Source organism: Ovis aries, chromosome 14, assembly GCF_016772045.2.
Source record: "Ovis aries strain OAR_USU_Benz2616 breed Rambouillet chromosome 14, ARS-UI_Ramb_v3.0, whole genome shotgun sequence".
Taxonomy (NCBI): Eukaryota; Metazoa; Chordata; class Mammalia; order Artiodactyla; family Bovidae; genus Ovis; species Ovis aries.
The window spans coordinates 8,187,425-8,201,701 of NC_056067.1; the positions used below are offsets into that span (position 1 = coordinate 8,187,425).

Sequence of the window (14,277 nt, forward strand, 5' to 3'; positions counted from 1 at the left end):
TCAAACCCCCATCTCTCACTTCTCCTGCATTGGCAGGTGGGTTCTTTACCACAACTGGGAAGCCCCTCTTTCAAGCACTGATGGCCGAGTGCCCGGCTTTGCAATCTATAGTTGCTCCCCTGCCTCCTCACACCCACGAATTATATTGATGTCATGTATTTTTTCAAACACCACCTCGTCCTCTCTGGAGGATATGGATATGATCTGCCTCCTTCTACCCCGGGAGGAGATGGCTGTCCTTTCTTCTCTTGCTGAATTTCTGGACTCTAGGGAGAGGCAAATGACCCCTCATGGCTGAGTCCTTAGTTCTGGGCCATCAAGCATTTAATTGGTGATTTAGGCGAAGATGTAAAAGAGCTTGTCTAATAAAAAACCACACACTGGGAGAGGGATGCCTAACACGCTAAAGAACAAACCCTAGAGGTCTGAATATTAACTCAAATGCACCAGATGTAAATTGAAAAGGAAAGCAGAACTTTGTCTTGAGGTATTTGGCAGCCAGGAGTCTCCCAGAGCTGTCCAGGAGGAGCCAGAAGATGGTGAAATGGTTCATCTGGGATGGAAACCTGGGGAAAGACACGTGGCCCATCTGGGTTGAGAGGTGGGACCAGAAGTGTAGGAGTGGAGGGGAGGTGAAGTCTGGGGAGGGGTTTTCAGCTTAGGGACTCTCTGGGTGGGGAGAAGAGTCGAGGGGAGTTGATGGGGAAGGAGGATGGGGCGGAGACGATGCCAAATGTGACAGCCTGGGAGACAGCTCGAGGAGAGCTGCCCGACAGCTAGTGGAAAAGGGGAGAACGATTAACTGGCAGGGGATTTGAGGGCTTGGTGACACAGCCCATGTAAACTTCCAACACAGAGATGTAGGATGCACTATGGACCAGACAGCAGCCCTGCAATTAAGTGATTGTTTCAAGGACCCAGTGAAATTGTCATCACTAGCATTTGGGGGCAGCTGCTCTTATCAGGCACTAGCCATTTTCCATACATTCCTTCTCGATGCTGTTGATCTTCTTTTTCAAACTGAGAAATATATCACATATACACAGTTTAGTAAATTGTTATAGAAACTCGAGCACTTAACATCCAGATCAAAAAACAAAACATTTCCAGCTCCCAGAAGCCCCCATACGGTCCTCTCCACTTTTGGCTCTCTCCTCCCGCAACATTTAACCTCCTGTACCTTCTCTAACAATTGTTTATCTGCTGTTCTTGACAGTGTTCCATGCATGCCTGCATCCTCAAACAATAGTTTGCCTTTATTAGTTTTTGAGCTTTGAACGGAATCAACATGGATGTAATCTTTTGTGTCTGTCTTTTTTCACAAAATATTATGTTTTCACAATTCTTCTGTGCTCTGCATAGCTGTAGTTCATCCATTTTTCATTGCTGTGTCATATTCTGTGAATATGCCACAAATTTTTCTACTATCAATGGGATATTTGGGTTGCTTTGAACTTCCCTGGTGGCTTAGATGGTGAAAAATCTGGCTGTAATGCAAGAGATCTGGGTTCGATCCCTGGGTTGAAAAGATCCCCTGGAGAGGGGAATGTCTGCCCACTCCAGTATTCTAGACTGGAGAATTCCATGGACCGAGTAGCCTGGCAGGCTACACAGCTCATGGGGTTGCAAAGACATGACTGAGCAACTTTTTCTTCTTTCTTTCTTTCTTCTTGGGACACTTGTGAACAATTCTGTGGAGCTCCTGGCTCACGTACTGTGGTGTATGTGTGTGTGTATGTGATTTTTCCTACGACACATACCCAGGAATGGGATGACTGGATCATAGATTTTCATTATCTTCAACTTTACTGGATAATTCTAAATTGTTCCCTTAATTATGATTCCAATTTTACTCCCATCCTTTCTGTATAAGTCTTAATTTACATCATAGCCCTGAGGGGTAGGTTTAATCGACATCATTCACCAGGCGAGGACACAGCTGTAGGGTGGGTAACAGATATTCCAGCATGGACGTCTATGACACCACAATGGTGGGGAATTAGAAATCAGATCCCTTGGTGTAGTGTCTGGTTCTTTTATATCATAAACTAAGCTGCTCTCAATTTAAAGCTGACATTTGGGGACTTCCCTGGTGGCCCAGTGGGCTTTCCTGATAGCTCAGAATCTGCCTGCCGTGCAGGAGACCCTGGTTTGATTCCTGGGTCGGGAAGACCTGTTAGAGGAGGGGTAGGCTACCCACTCCAGTATTCTTGGGCTTCCCTCATGGCTCAGCTGGTAAAGAATCTGTCTGCAATGTAGGAGATCTGGGTTCAATTCTTGGGTTGGGAAAATCCTCTGGAGAGGAAAAGGCTACCAACTCCAGTATTCTGGCCTGGAAAATCCCAGGGACTGTAGAGTCCATGGGGTCTCACAGAGTTGGACACGACTGAGAAACTTTCCCTTCCCTTCACTTCACTGGCAGTCCAGTGCTTGGGACTCCATGCTTCCACGGAGGGGGCTGGGGTTCAGTCCCTGATCACAGGGAAGATCCCACTGCATGCTACACAGTGGGGCCAAAAGAATAAATAAAATGAAAAATAAAGCTGATATTTGCTGGGCTCTCTAAAGGCAAGAGGCCAGATGGTAGAGGGCTGAGGACTTATGTTTGGAGAATGACATTTGAATTGGGAGATGAGAAAAGGGATCTTTAGGGACACACAATTTCTGGACATTCAAGGAGGCATCAGATTTTAGGGGTCCCTTGCAATAAAAATAGCTAGAACATTTTGCACTCCAAGCACATTTTAAGATTTTATGTGGTCCCCTGGAAAAGGAAATGACAACCCACTCCAGTATTCTTGCCTGGGAAATCCCACGGAGGGAGGAGCTGGGTGGGCTACAGTCCACGGGGATCACAAAGATGCGACAGGACTGAGCCACTGAGCACACACAAGGCAGGCATCATGATAGTGCCATTTCGTAGGCAGAAAACTGAGGCTCAGGAGCTAAGGAATTTCTCAGCCAGAGCTGAGATGAGCTAGTGTTTGGATTTGGAACCAGGTCATCTTAACAGCTTTATTGTGTATGGCCTCAAAATGGTAGGGGAAGGGCAACTGTATGTCAGAAGAGGCAGATGAAGTTTGATCAAAGGCTGGTGGCTTTGTCATCAATAAACATAGCTTCGGGGATTGTGGGCAGGGCAGGTGCAAGAATGATTAGAATGTCCATGTGATGTCCAGAGAGGGAAGAAGTGGAGAGGAAAAGAAACCCCCTAGTCTGTGAGAGCAGAGACTAGGGAAGAAGCAGCTGGAGGAACGATAGTTCATGCAAACATGTTTTCCAAGTCAAAGAAGCCCCCAGAGTGGTAACTGTCAGGGTAATCATTTCTTTAAGTATGGGTATCAGGGTGTCATGCCTTCATGAAAACAAATGAGCGATTGAAACCCTCTTTGCATTTCCTTGAGTATAACTGGGTTAGCCAGGCTCCCTCACTGTTCTGATATCCAGGAGTCACCCAGGCTGGCAAACAAGATTCACCCCCACAGCAACCCCTGTGCAACCACACGCTTTGCAGGAGGGAGTGTGGGTCGCTACAACCTTTCTGGAAAGTAATCTGGCAGTAGCTATTAAAATTCAAAATATACCTGTTTTTTGATCAGATCATTACCCTCTGGGGACAGTAGCCTAAAGAAGTAAAGGGTGAGGACAATCTCTTTAACAAGTGGTGCTGGGAAAACTGGTCAACCACTTGTAAAAGAATGAAACTAGATCACTTTCTAACACCATACACACAAATAAACTCAAAATGGACTAAAGATCTAAACGTAAGACCAGAAACTATAAAACTCCTAGAGGAGAACATAGGCAAAACACTCTCCGACATAAATCACAGCAGGATCCTCTATGATCCACCTCCCAGAATATTGGATATAAAAGCAAAAATAAACAAATGGGATCTAATTAAACTTAAAAGCTTCTGCACAACAAAGGAAACTATAAGCAAGGTGAAAAGACAGCCTTCAGAATGGCAGAAAATAATAGCAAATGAAGCAACTGACAAACAACTAATCTCAAAAATATACAAGCAACTTATGCAGCTCAAGTCCAGAAAAATAAATGACCCAATCAAAAAATGGGCCAAAGAACTAAATAGACATTTCGCCAAAGAAGACATACGGATGGCTAACAAACACATGAAAAGATGCTCAACGTCACTCATTATCAGAGAAATGCAAATCAAAACCACAATGAGGTACCATTTCACACCAATCAGAATGGTAGCAATCCAAAAGTCTACAATCAATAAATGCTGGAGAGGGTGTGGAGAAGAGGGAACCCTCCTACACTGTTGGTGGGAATGCAAACTAGTACAGCCACTATGGAGAACAGTGTGGAGATTCCTTAAAGAATTGCAAAGAGAACTGCCTTATGACCCAGCAATCCTACTGCTGGGCATACACACTGAGGAAACCAGAATTGAAAGAGACACATGTACCCCAATGTTCATCGCAGCACTGTTTATAATAGCCAGGACATGGAAGCAACCTAGATGTCCATCAGCAGATGAATGGACAAGAAAGCTGTGGTACATATACACAATGGAGTATTACTCAGCCATTAAAAACAATACATTTGAATCAGTTCTAGTGAGGTGGATGAAACTGGAGCCGATTATACAGAGTGAAGTAAGCCAGAAAGAAAAACACCAGTACAGTATACTAATGCATATATATGGAATTTAGAAAGATGGTAACGATAACCCTGTATGCGAGACAGCAAAAGAGACACAGATGTACAGAACAGACTTTTAGACTCTGTGGGAGAGGGCGAGGGTGGGATGATTTGGGAGAATGGCATTGAAACATGTATACTATGAGGTAAGAAACGAATCACCAATCTATGTTCGATACAGGACACAGGATGCTTGGGGCTGGTGCACGGGGATGACCCAGAGAGATGATATAGGGATGGGAGGTGGGAGGGCGGTTCAGGATGGGGAACTCATGTACACCCGTGGCTGATTCATGTCAATGTATGGCAAAACCAATACAGTATTGTAAAGCAAAAGAAAGTAAAAATAAAAATTAATTAAAAAAAAAGAAAAAAAGAAGTAAAGGGTGAGAAACACAAGGATATATTGTACAAGGTTGTTGATGGCAGCACTGCCTGAAATGGGGAAACCTAGGAACAACTGTGTCGTCCTTTGATTGAGAAGCAGTGACTAAAAACTGCTCGGTGGAAAATTCTGCAGCTCTGGTTTAAACCTCGAGCCATTGACCAGGAGGCAGGTCTGTGATTTATTACTAAGCAAGGCGACCAAAAACAAAACCTGCAAACAAACAAAAAAATACATACTATATGTTTTCCAATGAAAACACATATAGTATGATCCTTTCTGTGTTTTGTTTGTGAAAACACAAACGAAATGAAATTAAGCTGAAGTCAAACATACATGTATATGTTCATGAAGTAGGAGGGACTGTAAGATGACAGAAAACTGTGAGTGACCTCAGAGGAAATTAATTTTTTAAAAATATGCGTCTCCTTAGTATTCATTATTTATACGATAAGCAGACATTGCAACTATATTTTAAAGTAAATATATAGATATTATTTGGAGAAGGAAATGGCAACCCACTCCAGTACACTTGCCTGGAAAATCCCATGGACGGAGGAGCCTGGTAGGCTACAGTCCATGGGGTCGCGAAGAGTCGGACACGACTGAGCCACTTCACTTTCACTTTTCACTCTCATGCATTGGAGAAGGAAATGGCAACCCACTCCAGTGTTCTTGCCTGGAGAATCCCAGGGACAGAGGAGCCTGGTGGGCTGCTGTCTATGGGGTCGCACAGGGTCGGACATGACTGAAGCGACTTAGCATAGATATTATGGGGCTTCCCCTGGTAGCTCAGCTGGTAAAGAACCCGTGTGCAATGCAGGAGACCCAGGTTTGATTCCTGGGTCAGGAAGATCCCCTAGAGAAGGGGTAGGTTACCCACTCCAGTATTCTTGGGCTTCCCTGGTGGTTCAGATGGTAAAGAGTCGGCCTGTAATGAGGGAGACATGGGTTCAATCCTGGGTTGGGAAGATCCCCTAGAGGAGGGCATGACAACCCACTCTAGCATTCTTGCCTAGAGAATTCCATGGAGAGGGGAGCCTGGTGGGCTGTTCTCCATGGGGTCACAAAGAGTTGGACATGACTGAGCTATTAAGCACAGCACAGCACATAGATATTGTTAAATTTTCTATAATAAGCAAGAATTTACTTCTGTATTAAATTATGGTTATATATTTAACCACATATCATTATGTGTTCAATTTTAATGTGTTGTTTAAAATGAAAGTTATATTTATTAAATAGATAAAATCATGTTCAAAATTATTTATTTTTTAACTTTTTTTTCTTTTTTGGCTGCAAGGCTTTTGGGACCTTCCCTGACCAAGGATTTAACCTGGGCAATGGCAGTGGAAACCTGGAATTCCAACCACTAGGCTACCGGGGAATTCCCAATGTCATAGATTTAACTTAATACACAGGCATTACTGCTATATTTTTAAAAGTGGATTGAGGGGCCTGGCTGGCCACAGTCCATAGGGTTGCAAATAGTCAGACACAACTGAGGTGACTTGGCACAGATAATATATATATGATATTTTATATTGTATATAATAGTCATGAAAAGATACGTACTAGAATGTTTATGGCAACACTATTTGTAAGAGCCTCAAATTGAAAACAATCTCAACGGCCATCATAGTATAACAGATCAATAATTTACCCATGTGTGCGTGTATCTAAAGTCAGGCAAAACTCTATTCTGTTCATTGGAACAGTTGCTCCTGGGAAAGGAGCCTTGGCTTGTTTTTCCTTTTCTTGGTCTAGCTGCTGGTTACATGAGCTGTTCAGTTTGTGGAAACCTAGTCCTCTGTGCCCTGTTCCGTATACCTGTTTAAAAGAATAGAATTGCCATTATAAAGCACATACTTTAGGATTTCCCTGGAGGTTCAGTGGTTAAGACTTCACCTTCCAATGCAGGGGGTGTGGGTTCAATCCCTGGTGGGGGAGCTAAGATTCCACATGCCTCTCTGACAAAAAAAAAAAAAAAAAAAAAAAAAATCAGAACATCATCAACAGAAAAAATACTGTAACAAATTCAGTAGAGACTTTAAAAATGACCCACATCCAAAAATCTTTAAAAAATAAAAATCAAAGCACTTACTTTAAAAAGCATTTGGGAATGTCCTTCCTGACAGAAGCCAATTCACAAGAGCCTTCTTCCCAGTTAAGGGTAGGACATGCCTGTTCTGGCCTTCCCAGCATCTGAGCCTCTCTTTTTTTTTCTTCTTGCATCTCAGACATCTCAGGCACGAGTCAAATGTGGGAGACGCTGGAGAGAACTGTCCTGGACAACCTTTCCCTTGAAGTGCAAGAGGACTACGGCCAGGACTATATCCTTAGCGAACGTAGTCTTCTCAGGTTAATGAAAACCTGCACTGATCCGGACATCTCCCCAGTGCTCCTGGACGTTCGGCATGCCATCTCTGCTCAGAGCCCCTTTGCATTTTATGCGCCGGGGAAATTGTCTTATCCATGGCTCTGTTTTGCTTCCTTCAGCCCTACTGGCATATTTGATTATCTTAGCAGAAAAATACATAGCTACGATAAGAAGATGCCAAGAGTATTAAGCACATCTAACTGGGAGAATGAGGCTATGTAGGCAACTCAGTGGAAAATGTTAAGCGTCTTGGAATAAAAAGAAATCTCAAGCTTCTCATTAAAGTTGTGGTTTCCTACCTTGCAGCCCCTGTGAATTCTGTTGGTTGAATAGGGAGACAGGAGGGAAGGGGACAGGGCACAACTTTTAAAAGAATGATAGTGCCATTGAGCATATGACCAAAACCCCCCCCCCCCAAAACTGGTTAGAACCAATGAGGCCTATGTTGCTGGAAGATTCAACTCCCAGTGGATCGAGCCTCATTAGACAGACACTCATCGCAATGTATTAGCTAAATGACACACTCACAGGTGCCAGGGCAGTTCTGAAGCCGACCATAAAAGGCCAGAAAGCGGGCTGTGCTCCAATTCCTGAAAATCCTTACCCCTTCCCTGAAACAGTTGGAGTGACCCTCCTACTCCTCACCTGTTAGCTTATGAAATCACCCAGCCCATAAAAACTGACTGCCCCATATTTCAGGGCTGCTCTCCAAGCCTCTTGGGATGGCCCACACTCGGTCTGTGGAGCGTATATCTTTCTCAATAAATCTACTTTTTACCTATCACTCTTCTGCTACGAGACATAAAGAACCCGAACTTCATGAAGTCCTGAGACCAGCTGGGTGATTTCAATTAAAATACAGTGGGTTTGAGGGGCTTCCCTGGTGGTCCAGTGGTTGGGAATCCACCTGCCATTGCAGAGGACACAGGTTTTGATCCCTGGTCCGGAAAGATCCCACGTGAGATGCCACAGGGCAACTAAACCCATGTGCTGCAACTCCTGAAGCCTGCGCTCACTACAGCCTGCGCTCTGCAAGAGAAGCCACTGCAACGGGAAGCCCGTGTGCAGCAATGAAGACCCAAGGCAGCCAAAATTAGTCAATAAAAATTAAAAAAAAAAAAAGGACAATGGGTTTGAGTCCCAATCGGAGTTGCATAGTTTCAATAGGACTTACTGGAAGGGAGACGGCATTTACTTTGCCCTGGATAGATATCAGACATTCTCTCATCTAGCTCTCATTAGAGAATGGAGGTAGGTATCTTCACCCCTATTTAATAGGCAAGGGAATTAAGTATCGGAGAAGTTAAATTCCTCGATCACTGTCACACAGCTAGCAAAAGGCAGAGCTAGAATTGAAATCCAGGTTGGACTCTGCTGCCCGCCAGGAGAGGGGGAGAGAAAGAGAGATGAAGAAAGGAAACAGAGCAGGATGAGAGAAGAGGAGGAAGAAACGGCAGGGACTACCGTGAAATGGAATCTTTCTCACTGTGCACTGATGTCTCACTGCAGCCACTGCAGCCAAGGTGTTGGATTCATTGTCTATAACCAGTGGTCCATGCCCTTCTTCTCCCTTCCTCTACCCAAGGAGCCTGGGGGATAACAGGATGAGGCCTCCCATCCCAAGCACGGGCCCTGAGGTCTTTTGGCTGGATTGGTGTCCATGGTAACCATCCCTGTGGCCTCCATATGAGCATGTAGGATGGAAAAGCCAGCATCATTACTTGCAGAAGTCCAGCTGAAGGGAGCAACGTGAGATACTAAGGAAGGTGCAGCCAAGTTCACTTGGTAGAGGTAAAAGGGGAGGAGCTGGTGAACAGACGGGGCAGGAAAGTAACTAGAAAGAAAACCAGCTTGACACGAGGGAAGTAGAGATCCAGACACCTTGCTCATCGCAAACCTCCCTTTGTCTCATTTTCTTTCTAGACTGTGCAGGTTCTTTTTCTGTTTTTCAACCCCATGGAGATTTAGGGCCATCTTTTGGGTTCGCAAAAGAGATGGAAACGACTTAGCAACAAGAAACAACAACAGAGGGAAAGAAGCCACAGTGCAGTCCATTTGGTTGGAGAAAGACTGACCACCTCTCACCACCGCTCTGGCCATGACCCCTTGGGTTTGGGCGGAAGTGGGAGGTCTGGAAACATCACTGAGGCTCATGGACAGAGGAAGAGAATTTCAGGATGAAGACCCAGGGTGTCTGTAGGGTGGTTTGGGGGAATGCTGTAGCAGGGGCCACTTGAGCTAGGGGCTGATGTGAGGATGAGAAGTCCAACCAAAAAGCTGGTGAAGATGAGATACCACCGTTTTCCTGGTACTTTGAAAACACACCAGCTCCTATGGACCCAGACGCTGAGGATTAGGGCAAGCCAAAGAGAAAGAGATGGTAGGGGAAGGGATCTGGAATTCTATTTCACAGTCACCTGGAGACCCTGTTTTAAACCAGAAGAGGCTGTTATCTGTAAGTATTAACAAGCATTAAAATAAATTTCAGGGACTTCCCTGGAGATCTAATGGTGAGGACTTTGCCTTCCAATGCAGGGGTGTGGGTTTAAGTTCCCATGTGCCTCATGGTCAAGAAACCAGAACATAAACAACAAAAACAATACTATAATAAATTCAATGAAGACTTTAAAAATGGTCCAGATTTAAAAAACTCTAAAAACATATAAGTTAGATATATTTCAATTTTAGAACAATATCTACAGGTTCTCAGAAAAAAAGACAGACAAGTACTAGATACAAAACACCATGTCTGGACCATGTCTGCACAGTAATTGATGTTCCTGGTTTACTACAATAAAACAATAAGAGCTAATGGCAGAGGGAAGCCCCAATATTGGGGTATTTGTCATATTCTTAGGGGAAGGCAAAACAAACAGGTATTTCAACAACAGGACTCTTGGCAAAAAGTATTTTATCTTCCCCAGTTCTGCTTTCTGTTTAAGGGCACAATGCAAAGTACATTTAATACCCGGGCACACAGTATCACATGTAAATTGCATGCAAGCCCGTACCCACGCCCCATTTATCTCTTCACTTTCTGTATTTTCCCAATACTGGCAGAGGGAAGAGGGCCATCCTTACAACCCAGGATAAGAGGGAGGAATCAGAAAAAAGCATGTGGCGAAAATATGATTTATTACACAGGGAGCTGATAAAGGTCTGGAAATAAACTTTACTACATTATTGAATGGAACATTAAATTTCATGAGTTTCATTATACTGGTGATATATCTGTGTTTTGGGATGCCATTCTGGATGATGTAATTCTGAGGAAGAGTAATTCCATGCAAATGGCTCTGATGAGGTGTTGGTACCTCCTGCCCAGTAAAAGTCCCCAGTCCAACTCACACGTAAACGTCCACTCAGGGACCCAGGTCCCCTGAACACTTGGTCTAGAGAAGTTCCAAACAGTGTTTCTCTGTTGATTTATCTTATAAGCCAATATTTCTCCTGGGATCTCAAGTGTAGGGTGTCCATGGCTGGACCAGGTGGGTGTTTCAGAGACTCAGCTTAATATCCAGACCTGAATTCCACAGCAAGAAACAAGAAGCAAAAGGAAAGGAAGTTGGGAATGAATGTAAAGGTTGAATATATGTTTGTAGTCTGAAGTTGCTTATTCTTTTGCCTGCCTAGCTTTCCTTTGGCGGAGGATTTTAGTGAGATGGTCACTCAAGGGACTTCACAGCCCTGCCATAGGGGCGGGCATGTGACCCAGGCTGGCCAATCAATGTATACTCTTGGATCCAGTGATTGGTTCAGAGGTGGACACATGACCACACAAGAACCAGTCATGATTCCTGACTGTGTGAGGTTTGCTAATGGGCACTGGGAGGAAAACCCTATCCTTTCCCACTGCAATGTCCATGTTAAACTGCAGCTTCTAGACCCCACAGAGGAGAATCTGGTAGAGAATAAAGAGGATAGTGTACCAGAATGATGAAGAAAAATCAAAGAGTGATGACATAGTTTGAGTCCCTTGATCTGGCTATACCTGCATATCTACTGTTTGGACTGATTTCCAAATGGTGTGAGATGATACATTTTCTTCAATCTATTTTGAATTGGGTTTCTATCTTTTGCAACAGAATTAGTTCCTGACAAATATACACTGTAGGAGGAATTCAGTGAAGAATTGAAGAGTAAAATAATGCTTGATGGAGAAAATAGGCAATGTCGCAATATCACAGGAGAGGAAGAAAGGGATGAAACTAAAGAAAAAAAATAAAGGAGGTTAGGGTAGGTGATATTATGGTTTAGCGGCCCTCTTCCATAGAAAGGCAATTATTTCCGTTAAAATTTATTTTGGGATTTTATCCTCAAAGTCTGTGGGGGCTTCCTGGTAGCTCAGCAGTAAAGCAACCGCCTGCAGTGCAGGAGATGCAGGAGACTCGGGTTCGATCCCTGGGTCAGGAAGACCCTCTGGAGGAGGAAATGGCAAGCCACTCCTGTATTATTGTCTGGAAAACTTGGTGAACAGAGGAACCTGGTGGGCTACGGTCCATGGGATCACCAAGAGTCAGACATAGCTGAGCAACAGAGCACAGATAATACGCCCCCAAATCTGTGAGCATGGTCCCTCAGGGAAAAGGTGACGCAAAATTCTTTCTGGGCCCCATGGTGGGGATCGAAGATTTCATCTGATCACTGGCAATTCTAGAAATTCAGGTGTGAAATCACATTGGCTAGAAGAACAGTGGTAGGCACACTGTGTCTGGTGTGGTAGGACACCCTGTCCTGGCTCTTCGCACAACCTGTTTATCATATTGCAAAATATGGAGATGACTAATGTGAAAATCCCAGCTTACCATGGGAAGCAGGAAGATCAACAAAGAAACCCAAAACTTCTGTCCTCAATTATTTGTTCTTCTCAAATTCTTTCATCCACATGAGAGTGTTCTGGCCTCTGGTAATTGCCCTAGGAATTTTACCACAGAGATAATTTGGTTTAGTTCTGCTTTCTGTTCTTCCTGTTTTGATAATAGGTAATAATTCGCTGCTGGATAGCATGCAACCTCTTTCTTTGACTTGTCCTGTACTCTCTCTCCTTACTGTCCGAGATGAAGTAATTCCATACAGAGAAGGTCCTAACTGAAAACGCTATTCTTTAGACTGGGTAGGACTTTTTTGTAAGACTTAAATATTTATGCAAGACATTTTCATTGATGAACACAAAATTTACACTTTCATCTTGAATATTTATAGTATCCAAGTATACTGGGACTGGAAAAATCATAAAAGGGCTATTAATATTAATATATATCATAGACATTGCAATGACTGGAATTTTTTGGCAGGGGTTTGGCATGGGGGGCGTTGTGCTTTTAAGCATCCACTTATCTTCTTATTTGGAAGTTATTCCCCAGGTGTGAGATCTTGGTGGAAAGCAATGCTTTTCCTCCAGTTATAGAAGCCAGAGGTCTAAAGCCTGTCTCTTCCAGAATCTCAGCCTCAAGGACTTGGGCATCATGAACAGACATATGACCTTCCTACGATATGGGGTGTTGATTGAGGGATAAAAAGAGTGATGGTGGCAGTCTCCTACAAATGACAGTTCTGTTTCCTGTCTCTTAATCTTTTGGAGGCACTTGGTCTCATCTATTCTATTTTTTCCAATCTATTCTCCAGGCTTGCCTTGATTAAGTGAATCAACTCCTGTTTTTTTCAAAGAGGTCAGAACTCAGTTTCTGGGACTTCCCTGGTGGTCCAGTGGTTGACTCCATGCTTCCACTACAGAGAGGTGGGTTCAATTCCTGATTTGGGAACTAAGATCCCACACGCTGTGCAGCATAGCCAAAAATTTAAAAACAAAACAAAGCAACTCTGTTTCTGTTACTTGCAACTACGAGTATTTTAATTATCTCCTTCGCCTCCTTATCATCATCACAGTGTTTTCAAAGTCTCGCTCCCAAAACACAGCCCCTTGTCTTCGTGGGTCTCAAGAAGGATGCTCCCTCTACAAAGAGGGATGGAGTGCATATTTCTTCTTGTGTAGCATCCCAATAGGCCTCTCCTCCTCTCTTGCTCCATCTAGGACTCCTGGTCTCTTCCATTTAAAAGTCAAAGGATGACCCTCTCCTCCTCCTTCACTTGGATTTGTTTTTGTTTTGTGTTTTGAATTCTGGTTAATATTGCTCCAAACATATCACATTCTTGGTGGCAGAGCAGCAAGGTGGTATAGTATGGGCGTTTTGGAGTTATTTTTACAGAGTGTTAATGCATCCCCTCTAATTCATATGTTGAAAACCTACACCACCGTGTGGTGGTATTAGGAGGTGGAGCCTTTGGGAGGTAATTAGGTCATGAGGGTGTAGCCCTCATGATGGGATTAGTGCCCTTAGAAGAAGAAAGGAGAGAGCTTGCTTTTCTCTTTCCCTGCTGTGAAGATACAAGATGGTGTCCATCTGCACACCAAGAAGTGGGTCTTGTGCAGACATCAGATCTGCTGGCATATTGATCTTGGACTTGCCACACTCCAGAACTGTGAGAAATAAATGGCCTGTTGTTGAAGCTGTTTTGTTATGGTGGTTTGTTATAGTAGTCAGAACTGACGAAGATGCATAGATGTGGATTCAAATCTTGGGTCTGTTGTTCAGCAGCTGGGTGACCTTAAGCAAGCTGATGAACCTCTCTGCATCTGTGGGATCTTCTTTTTCCTAAGAAGCAAGCAGTAATGCTAATCTCATACAATGATTGAGACAGTAGCATCATAATGCAAGGGGGTTTAGCCGGTGCCTAGCATTTAGGAAGGGCCCCCAAGCATAGGATAGTGGTGGGTGGTTTTTTCTTCTTTGCATCTGAGCACAATGGCTGTGGAGATGAGGTTCCCTTGGTGTGTCTCTTC

At 43.9% G+C, this 14,277-nt stretch overlaps 1 protein-coding gene across 1 annotated transcript in view; it reads left to right on the plus strand.

Moving 5' to 3' along the window:
* Positions 1–7,732, plus strand: part of HSD17B2 (hydroxysteroid 17-beta dehydrogenase 2) — a 99,136-nt gene extending 91,404 nt beyond the window's left edge. The window contains 1 exon segment of the mRNA NM_001267882.1: positions 7,297–7,732. Coding sequence (NP_001254811.1) covers positions 7,297–7,658 — 362 coding nt within the window. The 3' untranslated portion in view covers positions 7,659–7,732.
* Positions 7,733–14,277: the final 6,545 nt, after the last annotated feature.